Source organism: Pleurodeles waltl, chromosome 1_1, assembly GCF_031143425.1.
Source record: "Pleurodeles waltl isolate 20211129_DDA chromosome 1_1, aPleWal1.hap1.20221129, whole genome shotgun sequence".
Lineage (NCBI taxonomy): Eukaryota > Metazoa > Chordata > Amphibia > Caudata > Salamandridae > Pleurodeles > Pleurodeles waltl.
This window is the reverse complement of record NC_090436.1, coordinates 49026986-49047842: the sequence shown is the minus strand read 5'-3', so window position 1 is coordinate 49047842 and position 20857 is coordinate 49026986. Positions and strand designations below refer to the sequence as shown.

Genomic DNA, 20857 nt, shown 5'->3' with positions numbered 1-20857 from the left:
TACCAAACATGCCCGTCCCCTTGGAGACTTGTTCCGTCAGTTTAGCGACGGTGTCCCTAAGGGGGGCCAACGCGTGTGAAATTGCCTGTGAAAACAAAGCGTCCATCCCAGGGGGAAGGGTACTGTGCGAGGGACCCTCCCCTGGGGACATGTTGGTGAAAGGTTCATGTTCCTGAGAGGAGTGCATACTGAGGTTCAGACGAATACAAAAAATAATGACAGAGAAAACACCCTATAGATATTATAAAGGGTAATTCCCTACCCCCTCTGTCGTATTAGAAATTATTTTTTGAAGAAAAAACAAAATTACTTCCCTTCGGGGTAATATCCTACCAATGAGGTGTCACAGGGCAGGGAAAACCAAGCAATAGCAACTTAGTTACAAACAACTTCAAAAAATATTGCAAAAAACCCCTGTAGTTTCGAGCGTCGAGCTTAGAATCACTCGAATCCCGAAAACGCTGCAAAAATACACCTCGGGCGCCCTCTAGTGGGCCCGACGTGTATTTATAAATAATAATAATAGAAACGTCCGAGCGGAACGCTTCTGAAAGCAGAGGTCGCGTAGCAACGTTGCTACAACAACCATAAACGAAGGAAAAAATAACGCGCAAGCCCTGAAAGCAAAAAGGCTAACGCGCCAGCAAACAAACATTAAACTTCAAACAAACTCTACTCGGAGGCAGAAAAACGGCACTTATCTGACTTCGTAGCAGTGAAGAAAGAGGACGGTTGACGCACCTGGGAATATTTATATGGACGTGATTGAAGGGTCCTCATTGGATGCTGGTTACCATGGCGGCGGCTTCATGGAACTTGTAGTTTTTCTGTTCATTTTGTGTTTAACTTTGAACTTGCTAATTAATAAAAAGTGAAGAAAGATCTGCATAATCCTCGCCTCCGGCCCTGATATAAAATTTATCTGTTGCGAATATTGGACAAAGAAAGAGGATTGGCTGGGTGGGAAGCAACACTTTGTAGGCTTCCGCCTCTATGATCATCACGTGACATATCAAGTGTTGGGATATGTAGTTTTTTGTTTTTCCATGATTTTCATTGGCTGCTGTTAAAAATAAATCATGGAAAGAGAAGCATAATCCTCGCCTCCTTGTCCTTAATAGAATTGAAAAATTCTTAACGTGAATGCTAGAAAAATGTTTACTCACCACTGGGTTGACCTGACTGCTTTTTTGAATCTTCTTTTTTAATAAAATTACTTCCCGAACATTTTTGTTAGTTTTTGCTAAAGTCATAAGGAACATGTGAGCTGCGGGTGTCCTCACACAGTGCATTGCACAGGAAGAAGGACTGGGGCCCATATTTATACTTTTTGACGCTAAACTGCGCTAACGCAGTTTAGCGTCAAAAAGTTTTGCGCCGGCTAACGCCATTCTGAAGCGCCATGCGGGCGCCGTATTTATTGAATGGCGTTAGCCGGCGCAAGCAGACCGGCGCTGCCTGGTGTGCGCGAGAAAAACCACGTACACCAGGCAGCGCCGGCGTAGGGGGAAAATGGCGCATGGGCGTCTTAAAATGGGGCAAGTCAGGTTACGTCGAAAAAATCGTCGTAACCCGACTTGCGCCATTTATTTTCGACGCCCATCCCCCATCAACATGACTCCTATCATTGTAAAGATAGGAGTCATGCCCCCTTGCCCAATGGCCATGCCCAGGGGACTTCTGTCCCCTGGGCATGGTCATTGGGCATAGTGGCATGTAGGGGGGCACAAATCAGGCCCCCCTATGCCAAAAAAAATTATTAAAAAAAAATAAAAAAATACTTACCTGAATGTCCCTGGGGTGGGTCCCTCCAGCCTTGGGTGTCCTCCTGGGGTGGGCAAGGGTGGCAGGGGGGGTCCCTGGGGGCAGGGGAGGGCACTGTGGGCTCATTTTGAGCCCACTTGTCCCTTAACGCCATGCCTGACCCAGGCGTTAAAAAGCGGCGCAAATGCGCCGTTTTTAGCCACGCCCACTCCCGGGCGTCATTTTTGCCCGGGAGTATAAATACCACGTAAAGGCCTGGGAGTCATTTTTTAGACGGGAACGCCTCCCTTGCATATCATTAACGCAAGGAAGGGGTTCACGCTAAAAAATGACGCACATTCCGGGAACTTTGGCGCTAGACGCCTCTAACGCCATAGTATAAATATGGCGTTAGTTGGCGTTAGTTTAGCGTCGAATTTGCGTCGAAAAAAACGACGCAAATTCGGCGCAACCAGAGTATAAATACGGCCCTGGGTGCTTTAAATCACGGCAAAAAGAGCTAGTCTGCCCTCAGCTCAGTGCCATCCCCTCCCACTCAAAAATGTGCGGTGAACCGCCCTCTTTCCGCCCGGTCCCTTCGTCAGCAGCTCTCGGCCCGCTCTCCTGTTGGTCTCTTCCAAACAACTGCTGAGTGTGGAGATTTGAATTCTCTCGTGTGAGTCACAACGAGATACATGGCATGCCTTCTGCTGGTATACAATTCTGTGTATATTAAATGCAGGCGGCTCTGAAATCAGGGCGCGGGTGCGTTTCATCCTGTGAGCTGCGGGCAACCGGAGTGAAGCTGCCTGTTTGGTGAAACCTAGGCCGGAGGCTGCCACCTACTGGCGAGGCTCATTAACTGCACCGTGAATAATGAATGAATGGCACGCTTTGTGGAATACGGCCTGTCACCCTTGACAAAGTATGGATAACGCCTGTTAGGGAATAGGGGAGTAAATCCAATTTTTGAGGTATTTTCATTAAAAAAATGGCAATCCAAAGTAAGGCGCAGACAAACCAGCATGGTATTCAAAACATTGTGCTCCATATAGGCAAAGGACCACCCTCCTGCCCAACCCTGCCTGTGTGACGTCAGGTATCACAAAAAACCGACATTGACATACACAAAACACGGCGAAGGCAGTCATTTTGAAATAAAAATGAAAAAAGACTATAGGTCACCTTGGAACCTCTCTCTTGTCCGCAGAAAGCCAATGCAGGGTCAAGACAGGGTGATTATTACTCTTCAGTGTGAGCAGTCAGAAGGCTGGTACATGTTAAAAAAATCTCGAAACTAGACAACATATGGTTAAAAGATGCAGATGAAGGGGCTGGAGCAGACGGAAAAGAATCAAGGGATGGAGCGCGTATTTGTGACTAATCGGAGGTACCACTTACTGCGGTAACATGCCTGGTGGTGGTTCCCCGCATGGAGGGCGCCGGTAGTCAATAGGCAGGGCAACTGGAATTATGCGATTCCGCGGGCGTGGCTGTTTTTCCTCATAATTATGGTTTTGGCGTGTTTGTCACAATATGCTTCATCTGCTGGATAATCTGCAAATTTTAACAAAAAGCATTTTTTTCTGGCTCAAAAAATCAAAAGTAAGAGAAAACATTGCAATGTGTTCTCACACAGTGGAAGTCCCTTCCAAAAAGGTTAACAGGTCCCCTTTCGTTTTTTTTTCTGTATTTAGTTACTAGCGTGGTACTAATGAGGTGAAAACTGTGCCCAGGCAGTATTACTAGGTGTAAAAAGTCTAAAATAATGAGGTAATAGTATAGAAAGTGCTGCATTATGCCACATAGTGTGACTTTTCTTGCCGCATAATTTACTCAGCCCTGTCACATCATGCGGTGCTCCCCTGCCACATAATTCCAGTGGCCTCACTAATAGGTGTGGCATTGATGCACTAATGCATGCAAACACAAGCTCGCACACATGCTGTTTGCACGTGTTGGCACACAAAGCTCAGGCAATCCATGCTGCAACAAGGGTCTGCCGCGAGGATTCTCCTGTCACAAGGAATGTGAATGCTGGACCTCATTAATAGGATGTCATTCACGATGCGTGAACAATTCAGCAATAGATCACTCTGTTTTTTTCTTCCTGAAATGACTTCCTGAACATTGTTGGTTTATTTAGCAAAAGGTAATTATGTTTGGGATTTCCCCTGCTTGCAGACTAGCACAGATGACGTAGGCGAACTGAAACTGCTGCAGTAGACCACATTTCACAACTTCTGACTGCGGCTGGCACCTCCCCTGGTCACACTAAGACACGATGAAGGAAGAAGAGAAGACAAACAAGAGATAAACTTCACTCCGGACAAAGGAGAACATGGAACATGCAGACAAGAGGATCCATCCGGGTAAGGCAATAGATTCCGCCCCATCGCAGCTCCACAATCATCGCGGACCTACCTCCCCGACCTCCACACCGACCTCTCCGATAAAGAAACCTCACTCTACATAGATCTAAGGACTGTGGGAGTCAGGAGCCACCGGTAGGTGTTCACCGAGGCCTGTTCCTTCATCGGTGACTCTCGGGGACCCATCACTGTCACGGAATACCAGCGCGGGTGGAGCCCCAGTTACCTAAGGCTCTGGACAGTGGAGCCATCTGTGGATGTTCGCCGCAGTGGGGGCAGAGAATCCAGCTGGGGCAGCACATCCAGTGGGTGCAATGTAACTCGTGGGGGCAGTGCATCCACTTGGTCAAGTTTTGTGACACATTCCACAGGATCTCCCTCCTGGGCACCCTGAGGACAGCAGCTTTTCAGATTCTTTCCATGAAGTGGTATTAGATGATTAGTGGTTGTTTACTGAGCCCGCTCCTGGGATGACTGATTACCCAGGACTATATACTTTCAGTCGAGATGCAGAAAAAGACCTACTTAATGGTAAATCCCACAAGGGTCCTTCAAATACCTTTGGACAAGATGAGCACCTCCACCCTAGCTGAAGAGTCCTGGCAACCTGTGAGGTCACCTGGGATCAACAGAATGCACCTTTTGTGGGTTTGGTTGCTTATTATTTTGCCAGGTAAGAGTCCACTGAGTTTTTAAATTATATATGTGTATAGTTAATGTGTTTTGAATGTTTGTCAAAGGACAACATTCCCAGATCTGCCCTGAAGAAGAAAGGGGGCACAACAGGACAATAACGCCACTGGAGCGTCTCTTTTCTCTGGCAGTGCGCCCGCACATATTTACAAGGCTACGTAGACCAACCTTGTGTAGCTTTTCATGCCATTGTAAATGTGACCCCCTTCCACACATAACTCAGTGTGAAAGGGGCATTCCATGGGTGTTGCCGTGGGAGTTTCCATGCAACACCCAGGGAATCTGATGCATTCCGAGATTTACAAACCAGGAAATGTGCCAGATTCATACGCCACCCGGAGGGGGTGTAAAAGTGGCCGCAACAAGGATAAATTACTTTATTTCTCCTAGTTTTCTGCTCTTTCTATGTGTGCTGCAATCTGGATAGGAACTAGGCAGCCAGTTGTGTGCCAGCACAGAGGAAAATTCAGATACAATACAGTGCATCCCTGCACTTTCTCTAATGATGCGGTGAGGTTCAGCAAGCTAGCTTACAGCACCACGCTGTGTCATTTTTTGTAAATGTGGTCAAAGATTTATTTCTGCTAATGCCAAAGGGCAACCCACACTGTGACCACAAGTGTATTTGTTGACTGTTGGACCTGGCTTTTTGACAGGGTCATCCCCAAACTTTTTGCCTTCCTCCTTTTCTTTTTCTGACCTCATTTTTGCTGGTTTTTAGACTCTGCGCACTTTACCACTGCTAACCAGTGCTAAAGTGCATATGCTCTCTCCCTTAAAACATGGTAACCTTGAATCATACCTGATTGGACTATTAATTTACTTATAAGTCCCTAGTAAGGTGCACTTTATGTGCATAGGGCTGGTAAATTAAATGCTACTAGTGGGCCAGCAGCACTGGTTGTGCCACCCACTTAAGTAGCCCCTTTTCCTTGTCTCAGGCCTGCCATTGCAAGGCCTGTGTGTGCATTTTCACTGCCACCTCGACTTGGCATTTAAAAGTACGTGCCAAGCCTAGAACTCACCTTTTTCTACATATAAGTCACCCTTAATGTGTGCCCTAGGTAACCCCTAGAGCAGGGTGCTGTGTAGGTAAAAGGCGGGACATGTACCTGTGTAGTTATATGTCCTGGTAGTGTAAAACTCCTAAATTCGTTTTTACACTACTGTGAGACCTGCTCCTTCATAGGCTAACATTGGGGCTGCCCTCATACACTGTTGAAGAGGCAGCTGCTGATCTGAAAGGAGCAGGAAGGTCATATTTAGTATGGCCAGAATGGTAATACAAAATCCTGCTGACTGGTGAAGTCGGATTTAATATTACTATTCTAGAAATGCCACTTTTAGAAAGTGAGCATTTCTTTGCACTTAAATCCTTCTGTGCCTTACAATCCACGTCTGGCTGGGCTTGGTTGACAGCTCCTTGTGCATTCACTCAGACACACCCCAAACACAGGGTACTCAGCCTCACTTGCATACATCTGCATTTTGAATGGGTCTTCCTGGGCTGGGAGGGTGGAGGGCCTGCTCTCACACAAAGGACTGCCACACCCCCTACTGGGACCCTGGCAGACAGGATTGAACTGAAAGGGGACCTGGTGCACTTCTTAGCCACTCTTTGAAGTCTCCCCCACTTCAAAGGCACATTTGGGTATAAAACAGGGCCTCTGCCCTACCTCATCAGACACTTGCTGGAGAAGAAACCTGAACCAGAAACTACATCCTGCCAAGAAGAACTGCCTGGCTGCTCAAAGGACTCATCTGTCTGCTTTCTACAAAGGACTGCTGCCTTGCTGTTGCCCTGCTGCCTTGCTGAACTCTTGTCTGGCTGTGAAAGTGCTCTCCAAGGGCTTGGATAGAGCTTGCCTCCTGTTCCTTGAAGTCTCAAGACCAAAAAGACTTCTCTCTTTTACTTGGACGCTCCGTGCGCCGAAAATTTCGACGCACAGCTTGCTCAGCGGCAAGAAAAACGCCGCACGCCGACGCTGATCGACGCAACACTCTTGGGATGGTCGAAAATCCGACGCACGGCTTTGCAAGGACACCGCCGCCCGACCTCTAGAGGAGAAATCGACGCGACGCCTGCCGTGAGATCGTAATTTCAACGCGCAGCCCGCAGACCGACGCGCAGCCGGAGAACAAGCAGGAAAATCCACGCACAGACCCGGGACATCTGGTAATCCCCGCGATCCACACAAAGAGACTGTCCGCGCGCCGGAAAACGACGCACGACTCCCCGGCGTGGAAAATAACGACGCAAGTCCGTGTGTGCTGAGGAGAAATCGACGCACACACCCTTTTTCCACGCACCTCTTCTTTTGTGGCCCTCTGAGGAGATTTTTCCACGCTAAACCAGGTACTTGTGCTTGAAAGAGACTTTGTTTATATTCTAAAGACTTAAGACACTTTATATCACTTTTCAGTGATATCTCCACAATTTCTCATTACAACTTTGTTCTTTTTGACCTACAATTATCCTGATAAATATTATATATTTTTCTAAACCCTGTGTGGTGTAGTTATGTGGTGCTATATGGTGGTATTGTATGATTTATTGCACAAATACTTTACACATTGCCTTCTAAGTTAAGCCTGACTGCTCGTGCCAAGCTACCAGAGGGTGGGCACAGGATAATCTTGGATTGTGTGTGACTTACCCTGACTAGAGTGAGGGCTTTTGCTTGGACAGGGGGTAACCTGACTGCCAACCAAAAACCCCATTTCTAACATTGACCAATTCACGGCGATGGTGCAATGCATACTAAGTCCCCATGACAATCACTTTTAGGGGTCGAAAGATCGACACGCTCCATTGTTGCCTGTTAATAAAATGATCTCTTGTACAATGAAATTTATGTACATGAGTTCTGTGCTAATAGAACCATAGCATTTCTCAACTGTGGGTTATATTTTGGAAATATTGCTTGTGCACCAATAGGCTCCTTTGTCACAAACCACTTTCCCTCCGCTGTTGTCTTTGGAGCACCTATTTGGACATTATCTTATGTTTTTTTCTAAAGTAGTCAGTTGAATTGAACATGCAGTTGCTTGTGTATGTGATATCCTTTAAAAGAATTGTCCAGGGAGCATAGGCTTATACCAGTGCTTAATTTGTAAATAAAGAGGTGCCGGTGCTCAAAGCCCTTCTCTTAAACACGAGACTGCTGTAATTAAATCTGCCAGCACTGAATACTGAGGCAGCGTAATCCTGAAGCCACCTCTTCAATCCATTTACGGCCACCCCTGCCCTTTCAGCTCATCCTGCAACTTTCTACTTACTCCCTTTATGTGGCTTTTTAGTTTTTTCTTCTTCTGTCTTTCCCATATGTGTGTTTTGCTCGCAGCAAATGCTTGAGACAGTAGAATAAGCCCCGGCCCTCACAAATAAGTGCCAATGCTCAGCACCGGAAACAACAAGCACAAATTAAGCACTGGCTTATACACTCCCTAAGGGAGCCTTTTTTGTATGTTGTTTAATATACTTCCCAGATTCCCAGGGTTTCGGGGCGAATTCTCATTCAGTTGCAGACTGACACTGCTAAGTCGTTTTTAGAGTGTGATCAGATATTGAAGGTGTTTTGTGATATCTTCTTAAAGTTGCAGTGGTGATTGGAAACTGTCAGGAAAATGTTCTTAACGCCTTAGCCTGCTCGTAAACTACACATATTTAATAACCACCAGACGGAAATGTTGGACACAATAGTGTATAATGCAGTGAAACATCTTAACTTATTGTGGGGACCTGAGTTTCTTTTCCTTTACTGCATGGACTGCGCACCGTCCTAGACATAACCTGGCCGTGTGGGGAGCAGGCGTAGTACATGGCAGATGTGTGTAAATGACAATAATGTTAATGTTGTGCCGACTTTTGAAAATACAGTGATGTTGTGCACTAGATGGTACCCAGCTGTGTGACATGTATGGACTTGTAAAGAGTTGCATGCATGGTGTGGATGAAACCACAAGACATATGTCAAACTCAAAAACCCATCACAGCTCCTGCCCGAGCATCTCGACTTGGTTAAGCTTTCGCTCATTCTTGAGTTACTTGTGCTATTTGTTTGAGAAAGGACAGGAAACACAACATTTTTAGCAGCCACAAACCTTTGGCAACAACCTACCTTCCCATTTCCAGTTCCAGTAACATGAACACATCAGAGTTGGATGGAGACACCCCGCATGCTGCCAGCTACGACCATATAACCTCTCATCAGCCTGGGGCCAGCCACACTCGCAGACTTTACCAACTTTGTCACTGGATTACAACTTCTGAATTGCTAAAGTATCTACCTTGCAGATGTTAATGTTAACTTGAGGCATCCAGCAGACATATATGCTCTGGCCCTTAAAAAGCTTTTCTCATAAAAATAACCTTCAACACCCCACTTACTCCAAAGGCAAGATTCTCAACCTTGTAAGTTGCGATTTGCACGAAGTAGATTGTCTCAGTCTTGCTGGAGTGGATAGGTTTCGCCTTCTACTTTAAACTATTCATTCACTCATCAACGCCGCCAAACAGAGAAAAAAACTTCTGTGACTAAACATACACCTTCAGATATGCCTCATCTTCAATCAGAGTCAATTGTTAGCTGCTTTTTCAAGCTGGCCCACCCCAAAATAAACATGTTATGTACAATACATAGCAGATAACAGTGTAATATGGCTAAAGATTGCCATATAATGTTTCTGGTGACATGTATATACCATTAGCCTTTAGTCGCTTGGTTTATAATGTCACCAGAAATCCCCAATACCAAAATGAGTCCACATAAGGGGCTGCTCTTCCACAATGGTGAAGGACATTGCCCCACTGTCTGAGCCAGCAGCTGAAAATTAAAACAATATTTTACTATCATTTTATTTTTCATCGGCTGGCTCAGCTAGCATGTGCAGGGAAGGACGGGGAGGGGGAAGGAGGAGTGGAGTGCACTAGTGTGAATGGCAATTTGGCCTGCCGTCTTATGCCGGCCCTGAAATGCGCACTTAGGTCTCTGTAACCCGGCTGTTGGAGAAACTGCACAGTACATTGTCTGAGTGGCAGACCGAGCAGCTCAGACCAATCCTGATGGTGCCCTCATGCTACGTACAGCATGGGAGCAGCACCAGGATTGCACAGGGAGCCTGTGCTGGTTTCCCAGGGACTGCTGGGACACCATGAGAGCAGAGGAGCGAGGCAGCAGGCAGGGGCGGCAGCATTTTTTTTGGTTAATTATTATTTTATTTCCCCGTCACCCCTCCCCCCCTGCTGGCCCCTACGTCTATATATTAAACATTTGTGGTTGCACTGTGTAGTAATGGTCCAGTCACACTTTCCATTTGATTTGCCTATAACTTATGACCTAGTGGATGGATTTGCATGAGGTTTGGCAACCCATTACTGTATTTAGCTGGGGTGCGGTAGATCTGTGCATGGGAAAACAAAATTAAAAGGGCATGAAATAAAGTATTTTTCAATTTGGATGGCAGTGGAATATTTGCATCTCCCTACATCCCGAACCGCTGAACGGAGTTCCAACAAACTTTGCACTAAAGTAGAACTATACTCACAAATCATTCGTTTTTAGTTTAGTGTAAATATGTTCAGTAGTATTTGAGTCATAAGTGTTTAACTAAGATGATCAGAGAGCTTTGGAGGATTAACAAGTTTGTATATCACTGCCACTGTAACTTACAAATGAAAAAACAACAAGGTGATAGATGGAATGCTTGAATGAATCTTAGCCACTGGCAATTGCGCGGGCAGCATCCCAAACTATCATTTCTTTTGCATTTTTCGCCACCTCAGTTTGAACCCAGCCAAATGCAAATCATTCTTGACCCTGCTCTTCATGGGAGCCTAACACCCAGGCCAGGTCCTCACTGAACCAGAACACAGGCACCCTAGGACCGGTTTGCGCTGGTTAGTGATCCTCAGCCAGGTATAGCTTGGTTCCAGTGGTACAGTGAGAGGGCTGTTCCCACGGGGAGCAGGGTCAAGACTGATTTGCATATGGCTGGTCCAAAAAGGAATGGCGAGCCAGGCAAACAAACAATGGATTTAGGCCCAGATGTGTGACTGGGGTGAATGTTTAACACTGTTCAGCATTCTGTCCATTATCTGTTCTTTTCGCAATTGTAATTTGCAAACCATGACATGTGACCCCTGTCAATCCTGTCAATCACATTTTGAAATGTTTAACCCCAAACTTGGAAAGAAACTGGAACTGTACTTAGAAATCTTTTTTTTTTTGTTTAGTGTAGATCCATTATGACAGTTTTGAGTTCTAAGCTTTTAGGTACGTTGCTGAGAGAGCTTAACATGGTTAACACTTTTGTATCTGTGGCGTTCTAAATCAGAATTCATAATTTGTGACTCTTGTCAATCACATATTGAATTTTTTGAGATAGCTGATTGGCTGGATAAAGCTTTAGAATTATTTTTGGCTGTCGGTGTGTTTTAGACTGTGGATAATGTATCTGCACAGTCATCATGGGCCATCCTCAGAGGTGTCTGACCTTACCCCCCCCCCCCAAGGGGACTATGGGGGAAACCCATAGATGTGAAAATATGAATACCATAACTGGAAAAATGCAGAACAAAGCATGTCTAAAGTAGATTGTAATCACAAGAATGTCACTGTAGGAAGTGAATTTGTTTATATTTTGTAAAAAAGTAGGAATCACGTATGACTTGCAAGTGTCACAGAAGTTAAAAAAGACAGACCGTTTGGCAGGCAGCGCAATAGGGCTGTGGGTAGTAGGGACTGGTTGATGGCAAAAGGTTGAGCAAAGGGTCTGGCCTCAGGCCTGAAAATGTGCCCAACACCTATAGCAGGAGGTCTGATAGTAGGAGTTTGGCATAAGAAATTATCTGTGGCCAGGCCATGCTCCCAACTCCTGCTGCACATGGCCTCTATTTGACAGAAGGGCACAGGGTGCATGAATTGGTTGAAGGCCAGGAACTATGCCTATCCTGTCCAGTGCACAGACAAAGACCTGCTCGTAGTACAAATGACCAAAGACAATACATTTCTGGGCCTGGCCGCTTGAAACATGATGGGTGCAGGACCTGACTGCTGGCCAGAATCTGCACCCTACCACCATTGTGCATGACACAGGCTGTGTGAGGCATGAGTGTATTAACAAAAGAGGTCGGCTGAACTCCTACAGCAAACAGCCAAAGGGTATGGAAATAAAGGACATCAAACAAATGACAAAGAAATTCACAGCAAAATAACTATGGTTAAAAACTGAAGGCCTGATTTCGATCTTGACGGTATTACCACCTATCCGCCATGGCGACAGACCCAAGTACGACATCAAGTAGCCAGTGTTCTGACCACCGTATTTAGATGTATTTTGGCTAAGCCGCCGACTGCCACAACTAAGTGCTCTTCCGAGCAGTCAGGTTCCAGCTGACCATATTTACATGTTACAGTCCTGAAGGCGGTGTAGTGGTGGCAGATTGCTGACAGAGGAAGGCCGTCGTCAGAACCAATGGACATCGAATAATGGCAGTGGCTATTGAATAGAGGTAAGTCACACACACACACTGTACCTTAACCATATGTGTACCCCTGCACTACCCACTACACAACACACCACATACATGCTATTATCCAGTGCCATTCGACCACAACACAACACATACATGCCTGAAAGTTCCATTGCTAAACATCCATGATACAACATACACACACTATTAACACTACACCTACACACGACACAACGAGGACATCCAAGACAACCACACACTCATCGACACAAACGCATTCACACAAAAGCACAACTACACACATCATAACAACGACCACCGCACAACAGCACTCACCTGAATGTTACACACAGCAACATAACCAACAACCTAACAAACACAACTATATCAGACCCATAAGCAAGTGGCACATAGTCTAACACTACCACATCACCCACTCCAGGTCCCTCCATCTCACACACACATACACATACTGACTCACCTACACAACTGGAAGCACAACATCACAGGTACAGGTCCTCTTGCCATGTGCACACCTGGACAGAGTTGACAAGTGTGAATGTTACATCATTGTGGTACCAGCTTTCATGTGCCTTTTACCAGTGTGTCACCATCCATGTCCGACACAATTGTCTTACATATGCATGTCACAGTAATAAAAAAAAAAAAATACTGTGATATGTATATGACTGCAGTGGTCCCATGCCCATGTGCAGTGACCACACAACATAGACTAGTAATGAGGATTACCCTCCTTCGAGCCTGACGACAGAGGCAGTCCTGTTTTCTCTGTGGTCCGGCGGCAGCACCGACGGTAGGTCTTGCCCAGTCATGTCCAGTTGAAAACAGAAGAGGAATCGGGAAAAAATGTAGGTTTTCACCTCATTTTCCCCCAAACTGCCAACTCAGGTGTGGAGGTAGCACTGCCACAGTGGGCTTGGCAGAAAGGCACATTCAATTCTGCTCGACAGGAAGGCTGAATGGAGTCCCACCATCAGCCTTTTCCCCTATGGTTCCATCAGTGCTTTTGGGAAGTTCTGGTAGAGTCAGCGGGACCTGGTTGGGTTATCGGCTATGGGACCATTAACATCCAAATTGGGTGGACGGATTGCCTAGTGGGCGGACGGGATTTCCCTAAAAAAAATCAACAGGTGGAATGTTACCACCAAGATCTGAATCAGGCCCTGAGTTACAATTTTGGTACAGCCATGACAAACCACTTAAATTTCCGGTTTTGTTTACTAATAAACACAACACATAAAATATCTTGTTTTTAACAATTTCGAACACACAATGAATTAATCCACATTGTATTCACAAATAGGATTTCCAGCGTTATTTCTTCTTCTTATAAATCACAAAGAATAACCCACTTAAATCCAATACCCATGCCAAAGCCAACATGTGTTTCGTCAAAGCTGCATGGATTGCAGCTGACTTCTTCAGGGCCTGAACACTTTTGGTCCCACTAGCACGTAATCCATTTTCTTCAATTGTTTCACTGCCAGAAAATGTCACATGTATAACAAAACAACTATATAATGTATATTAATCCAATATTCACCCCAATATCCCAGCGTAGCATGAATGGCACCAAATTGAAATATCTAATTACTCGCTGAAGTGGTGACGGTGGAAGCAAGACAGGATCCACGGAGAGAGTTAAGTCTCCTTTTTATTAGTAAGCCAGTACGATGAGGGAGCAGGTCTGATCAATAGTGCGTCCAGGCTCAACTGACTCGAAGGGAACTCCAGCGTCATAGACAATGGAATTCCCTTGTGTCACCGGACATACATTCTACCACGGAACGTACATACGCACACAACACATCCCCCTCCCTTATTATTTATTTATTTTTATTTGAGAAGAAAAAAAACAAATAACGAAAGAATCCAACTGAATCAAATAAAAAAAAAAACAATAAAGATACTGAAGTTCCCATCACGTACCCACGGTGTCCGCAATAGTAACCGCTATATGTCCTAAGACATAATCCTTCAACCAACCCGGACAAGACACTCTCCTTTTCTCCACACACACTGCACCTTCCACATCAAGATCAGATTCACAACTTCCACATACTTCACTACTACCACACTCATTAGTTAACTCCTCACACACTTCACCATTTCCACACTCATTAATAATCTTCTCACTCTCACTGATGGAACCTTGTTGAACCAAAGAAGGGGAGCCATCTCCTTCCCATGATGCTCTCAAACCCCTCAACTCATCCTCTAACCAAACAGAACCACCTTCCTTATTCCTAGTACCACCGATCTCATGCATAGTATTTTGCTCATTGTTAAGTAAAGCAACGCGTTTGAGATTCCACACCTTACCATCACTCAATCTGACAGCATTATGTTCCACCACTTGTTCTGGTTCAAAATATTGGCTCTCACCCTTCTTAACTTTGTAGGGTTTCTTAACCCGTACCCAATCACCCACGACAATCTTGACCGGCTTCACATGATGAGATTGATCATAATATAACTTGTTCTTCCCTTGCGACTGGTCCAAGTTATCCCTTGCTAACTCTACTGACCAATGTTCAACACCCGTAACACATAACCACGCAGGGTTATGCTTGCCCCTGGGATTCCTACCTCTCATGATAACAAAAGGACTCAGCCCTGTAGTTACATACTTAGTGATTCTCTAAGCCCACACCACCTTGAACACAGCAGTGTGCCAGTCACATTTCCCCATAAAACTTTGAATTACACCTTTGATGACCCTATTAAATCTCTCAACAGTTCCATTACCACTAGGAATATATAAGGATGTAGTTTTGTGTTTGATTCCCACTCTCTCAAAGTACATCCTTGCTGCATCAGAAACGAATTGCACACCATTGTCGCTTAACAATTTCGCAGGGATTCCTTCTGACAAAAATACCTTGTCCATAAACTCCAGTACATTAGTAGTGTCTGCCCTCTCTATTACACCAATTTCAGGCCATTTGGAAAATAAATCAATAAGAACAACCACATATTCTTGATCATCTCCCACCGGACCGAACAAATCCACAGCAACACATTCCCAAGGTTGTCTGGGCAAGAATGTCTGATCCATAGGTGGTCGCAAGGTATACAAACTTTTGACTGCTGAGGAACACACTTTACAAGATCTTACAAACCTCTCTACCGCTTTATCCACTCCCGGCCACCAAAATAAATCTTTAACTACTGATTTTGTCAGAACAATGCCAAAATGCCCTTCATGGCACAAATTTAACACAATGTTCCTCATACCACATCGTGGAATGATCTTATCTCTTCTCAGAATGATACTTCCCTCTACAGAAAGTTCATGCCTAACTTCCCAGTAGTACTTGCACTGCTCCGTAAGTTGGTCTTTCCTAGGCCAACCTCCTAAAATAAACTTCAACACCAATTGCAAAATAGAGTCCTCCTCCATCTCCCTATCCCAAGAATCTTTCTCAAGTGCAGAACCACCAGGATCATGTATTAGGGCAACATTAAAATCACTCCAGGGATCATCCACACATACTTCCAATGGAGTCGGCAATCTTGACAAACAATCCGCCATACAATTATACCTTCCGGGGACATACTCAATGCGGTACATGAAATCCTTCATACGCATGGATAACCTCAATATTCTAACAGATGCTAACACACTACCTTCTGATGTGAGTAACTTAATCAAGGGTTTGTGATCGCATTGAACCGTGATATTCTTACCCCATATGAACGCACGAAAGTGTTCCAAAGCCCAGGCGCACGCTAAGGCCTCCTTCTCAATAACCGAGTACTTCTCCTCGGAAGGCGATAACGACCTAGAAGCAAAAAATATTATCCTTTCTCTTCCATTCCTATCCCTCTGGGATAAAACAGCACCTAGTCCCTTGTTGCTAGCATCTGTAGTCACCAAGGTATCCAATTCGGGGTCAAAACTCTCTAAGTTCGCTACTTTGCTCAAATCAGACTTTATGCTCTTAAATTCACATTCACATACTTCATCCCAAACAAATCTGGAATTTTTCTTAAGAAGGTGTCTCAAGTTATAAACCTTCCCCGCAAAATTTGGGCCGAATTTTTCACAGAATTCTGCCATACCAAAAAATGATCGTACTTCTTCCTTTGTAGTGGGGGTCGCTGCACCAACAATGGCATCGACTAACGACGCCTTCGTTTTCACTCCCTCACCGCAGATTTCATGCCCCAAATATTCCACACTCCTCTTGGCAAACTTACACTTGCTCAATTCAACGGTCAACCCTTTACTCTCCAACACCTCCAACACATGTCTCAATCTCTCGTCATGCACCCTCTGATCACATCCAAAAACTAAAATATCGTCCTGGAAACACATCACTCCCAATGACTTCCCAAACAACTTATACATTAATCTTTGAAATACTGCAGCCGCAGACGCTAGTCCGAATGGCATTCTCTTGAATTGGAAGCATCCAAAGGGTGTGATGAAGGCCGTTAGTTTCCTCGATTCCGTTGTCAGGGAAATTTGATGGTACGTAGACAGTCAATAGTGGAAAACCAACAGGCACCCTTAAGATTGGAAACCATCTCAGTGATTTTCGGTAGAGGGAAACGGTCAATTACAATGTTTTCATTCAAATATCTTAAATCAACACACAAGCGAGCGATTACTACTGGTGAAATCCATTCTGAGCTTTCTATTGGCTCAATAACGTCCATCCGTGTCAGCTTTTCCAATTCTTTTGAAACATCTTCCCTTATCATCAAGGGTACTGACCTCACCTTATGAATTTTAGGTATTGTGTTTTTCTTTAAGACTATCTCATGTTCGAAACCCACCAATTTTCCCAACTGTTTATCAAAGACTCTGGGAAATCTTCTTTTCATTTCTACAGCCAAAGAGCACTCATCACCAACTACCAACACTTTTTCTTTGCTGTTAGGGTACAAGACTATTTGAAGTCTGCCCTGATCCTTCCATCCAAGGACCGATGGCCCCTTTTTTGATACATACAGCTTTCCTCTGGCACTTCTATTTTTGAAGGAGAATAGCAGCCATCTGAACCCTAGCAAGTCGATCTTATCACCAGTATAGCTTTCTGGTTGAATATCCGGTTGAAACAATTGTTTGCCTATTTTTCCCACAAACGTTGTATTCCACACTTCCTCATTCACGATAGTGAAGGGTGAGCCAGAGTCTGCGTACATCGTTATAGGAATTCCACCAATTTCCATGTCACACATTGGTTTCCCCTTGGTCTCAGCATTGATGATGTTCAAAATGAAATTCACGTCCTCCACGACTTCTCTGGACTCACAGGTATATTCTTCGTTCCCACTTCCTGCGTGAACACTACTTTCCACTATACACTTAACAAGTTTCTTTTTATTCCTGCAAACCTTTGCAAAGTGGCCCACAATATCACATTTGCTACATTTCTGTTTCACGGCTGGGCATGTCTTAGCGTATGCCAAGTGCTCCTTGCTGTCACATCTATAGCACCTTCTCTCACTTCCGTTACCTTGAGAGGACCTCTGTTCCTTCAACGTACTATGATTAATCACCTTGTAAACACTGTCAACACTTTTCTCGGTTGCTCTTAATTCGGAGACACATCTCTCCGAAATTTCTGCCTTCCTTACAATGGCCACAATCTCCTCTAGCGGTGAATCACCATTTATCCACAATCTTTCCTGGATGGATTGATTGTTGCTATGCACAACTACTTGATCCCTTATCAGGTCGTCATGTATTGAGCCAAACTTGCAGTCAAGGGCCAACTTCTTTAAGTCCGCTACATAGTCGTCCGCCGACTCCCCTTTCTGTTGCTTTCTTTGGAAAAACTTGTAGCGAGTAATCCCAACACAAACCTTTGGTGCAAAATATTTGTCGAGACCTTGCATAGCTGCATTAAAAACACATCCATCTCCGCTCACAGAACTTTTCTGCATCTTATTATATGTCTTCAATCCAACGGGCCCTAACATATGTAGTAAGAGCCTTTTCTTCTGTTCCGCAGGCATTTTATTTTCCATGTCAATGGCACCTATGTAGTTCAATAAATAGTCCTTCCATTCTGACCATTTAACAGGCGGGGAACTTCCTGCTGCCCAAAATGCTTGTGGATGAGTGATAGTAAAATTGTGTTGCGCCATGTCTCCCGCGCTTAGATGCTCAGTCCTGTTAATTGAGTACAATATGTAATAACTGGCTGTAATAACTTCTCAGACCTGCTCCCTTAGAAAAAAAAATTTGCACCTTCCTTTTTTTTTTTTTAATTACTTACAATATAAATTACTGTGTGTTCTTGCAGGAAATAAAATGCTAAACACACACAGCGCACTAACAAAAAAACTGTGTGATAAGGTGCAGAGTGTCTCTGTTGCCTTGGAGACGCTTCGTTCATAGTGCCGTGTTACAGCGTGGAGATGATGCTGGGTAACGCGTCAGATGTTCTCTTGGAGACGCTTCTCTCCGAGCGCACATGTCACTCCAACGCGCGTCGGGCTGTGCGGCGTGTGTTGCATCTCCGTTCCTATGGAGACGCTTGGATTCCACCAGAACACTCGAGACGAGTGCACGCGGCTATCCAGTGCGCGTACAGCCGCTCGAGACGAGGAGACAACAGCTTCCTCGTGCCTCACCCAAATATCACAAAAAACAAAAAAAAATCAACTAACAAAGTGCAGCTCTTCACGAAGGTGAGCGGAGGTTCAACCGCCACCAGTGTGCGTGGGCTGAAGCGATGAAAACACCGTAGAGGAACTTCCAACCTGCTACACTCCCACCATCCACGTTGCCAAGTTGAAGTGGTGACGGTGGAAGCAAGACAGGAACCACGGAGAGAGTTAAGTCTCTTTTTTATTAGTAAGCCAGTACGATGAGGGAGCAGGTCTGATCAATAGTGCGTCCAGGCTCAACTGACTCGAAGGGAACTCCAGCATCGTAGACAATGGAATTCCCTCGTGTCACCGGCCATACATTCTACCACGGAACGTACATACGCACACAACACTCGCAATCTCATAGATTGACATCCAACCCCTCTTCATCAATATAACTGTCATATACCCAGATTCAATCACTGACAAGATTTTTATGGTGCCGCAGTAGGAGTAAACACTCAAAACCTTACTCATAAAGACCCACATGTGCAATCGCACTTTATCTAACCACTATGTGCCAAACATAAATCAAAGGAAATATTTTTCAGGTACCACAGTGCATAACCAGTTCAGAACATACCCGGGAGAGTGCTCCCTACTGAACCTAGTGTCTGGCCGTTAACTAAAGAGTGGAGCTTGGGCGCCATGTTGTGATCCCCCTACAATTCCAATACATAACAATAGAGAGTGAGACGTCAATCGTAAAACTGATTCCACTGGTGCCATTAAAATAAATGTAGGGCAACAGGAAGGTTAAATCGACCGCCATCTTGGAGTATGTAAACTTGTAATAATACGCATCCACCTACAGGCTTCAATGCACAACATACACACCGAAAATGTAAAGAAAGAAGTAAACCAAACTGGTCGCCATCTTGTTCTGTATACACACCTGTCCTGTAAGTTAGGAATACCAAATAATAACCATCTACGGATCTCAATAGTATCCTCAACATGCTCATTAAGCAATTGAAAATTGTTTGGAGAGACCCATATCTTTAAACTGCATTACACAGAGTAAAGTTACCCAACCCAGCCATCCTGTGATATCAGGGCCTTGCTTGTAAGTTAGGGGACCCAAATAACAACCAACTGTAAGTTTTCTGTATATTTATATAAGTCCTAGAGCTCATACAGGTGCCAAAGGTTACAGAGTTAGGTAAGTTAGGCGAAAATATATGAAGATACAAGTTTGTAGAATCAAGTCTCCTGTGTAAAAAACACAGCAAAACACAGTGCTCCTAAGATAGAGATATTGTTCACAAACTCAAGACAGCAGTTAGGGGTAAAAGATCAGAATGTTTTGTATACCTGTCAAAGACATCATTAATGTAATGTTCCACCTGTAATAATATTCCATCTATGTTGGACTCCAGATGTCAAGTAAAACTTATCAATCAGAAATAATAGAATACAAATCACTAGGGCAGAAGATGAACACATTTTCAATTATTTACATAATTTACAATATATTTGACCTTATTCTTTTATTTCTGTGTCACAAATATGAAATAATACTTTATGAATCTCATAATCAATAAACGCCTATTCATGTACCTTAGGCACATCCAGTAATCGTGTGGGTCAATCGTTGAACATAAAAAACCCTGAAACTCTTGAGTACAGAAAAATAAAGTAAGGACATAACTACAGAGTATTGATGTTATCTATCTAAAGTACTGTACAGATACAACATATCACATATCTCAATCTCCCAGGAATTAGTGCAGTTCATAATCTGTATTGAGACCCTCTTCTGCCGCTTTGAGTCTCATAAAACACAGTGCTTCACGTTGTCGGAGCTGTAACTCTCAATTACCACCACAGTGTCAATTCCATGAAACAAGAAGCTCTTATGGAAACCTTGCCATGCACAGGTCTGAGTGTGAAAGGAAAATGGGCATCTCTCATTCCCCAATGTACCTGCTCTGAAGTGCTCAGC

At 44.4% G+C, this 20857-nt stretch overlaps 1 protein-coding gene across 1 annotated transcript in view; it reads left to right on the top strand.

Moving 5' to 3' along the window:
• The first annotated feature begins 4014 nt into the window (after window positions 1-4014).
• The window catches only part of LOC138260881 (CMRF-35-like molecule 4), a 225830-nt gene continuing 208987 nt past the window's right edge, over window positions 4015-20857 (top strand). The window contains exon 1 of the mRNA XM_069209382.1: window positions 4015-4788. Within this exon, the coding sequence (XP_069065483.1) occupies window positions 4623-4788 (166 nt within the window). The 5' untranslated portion in view covers window positions 4015-4622. The remainder of the gene's footprint in view (window positions 4789-20857) is intronic.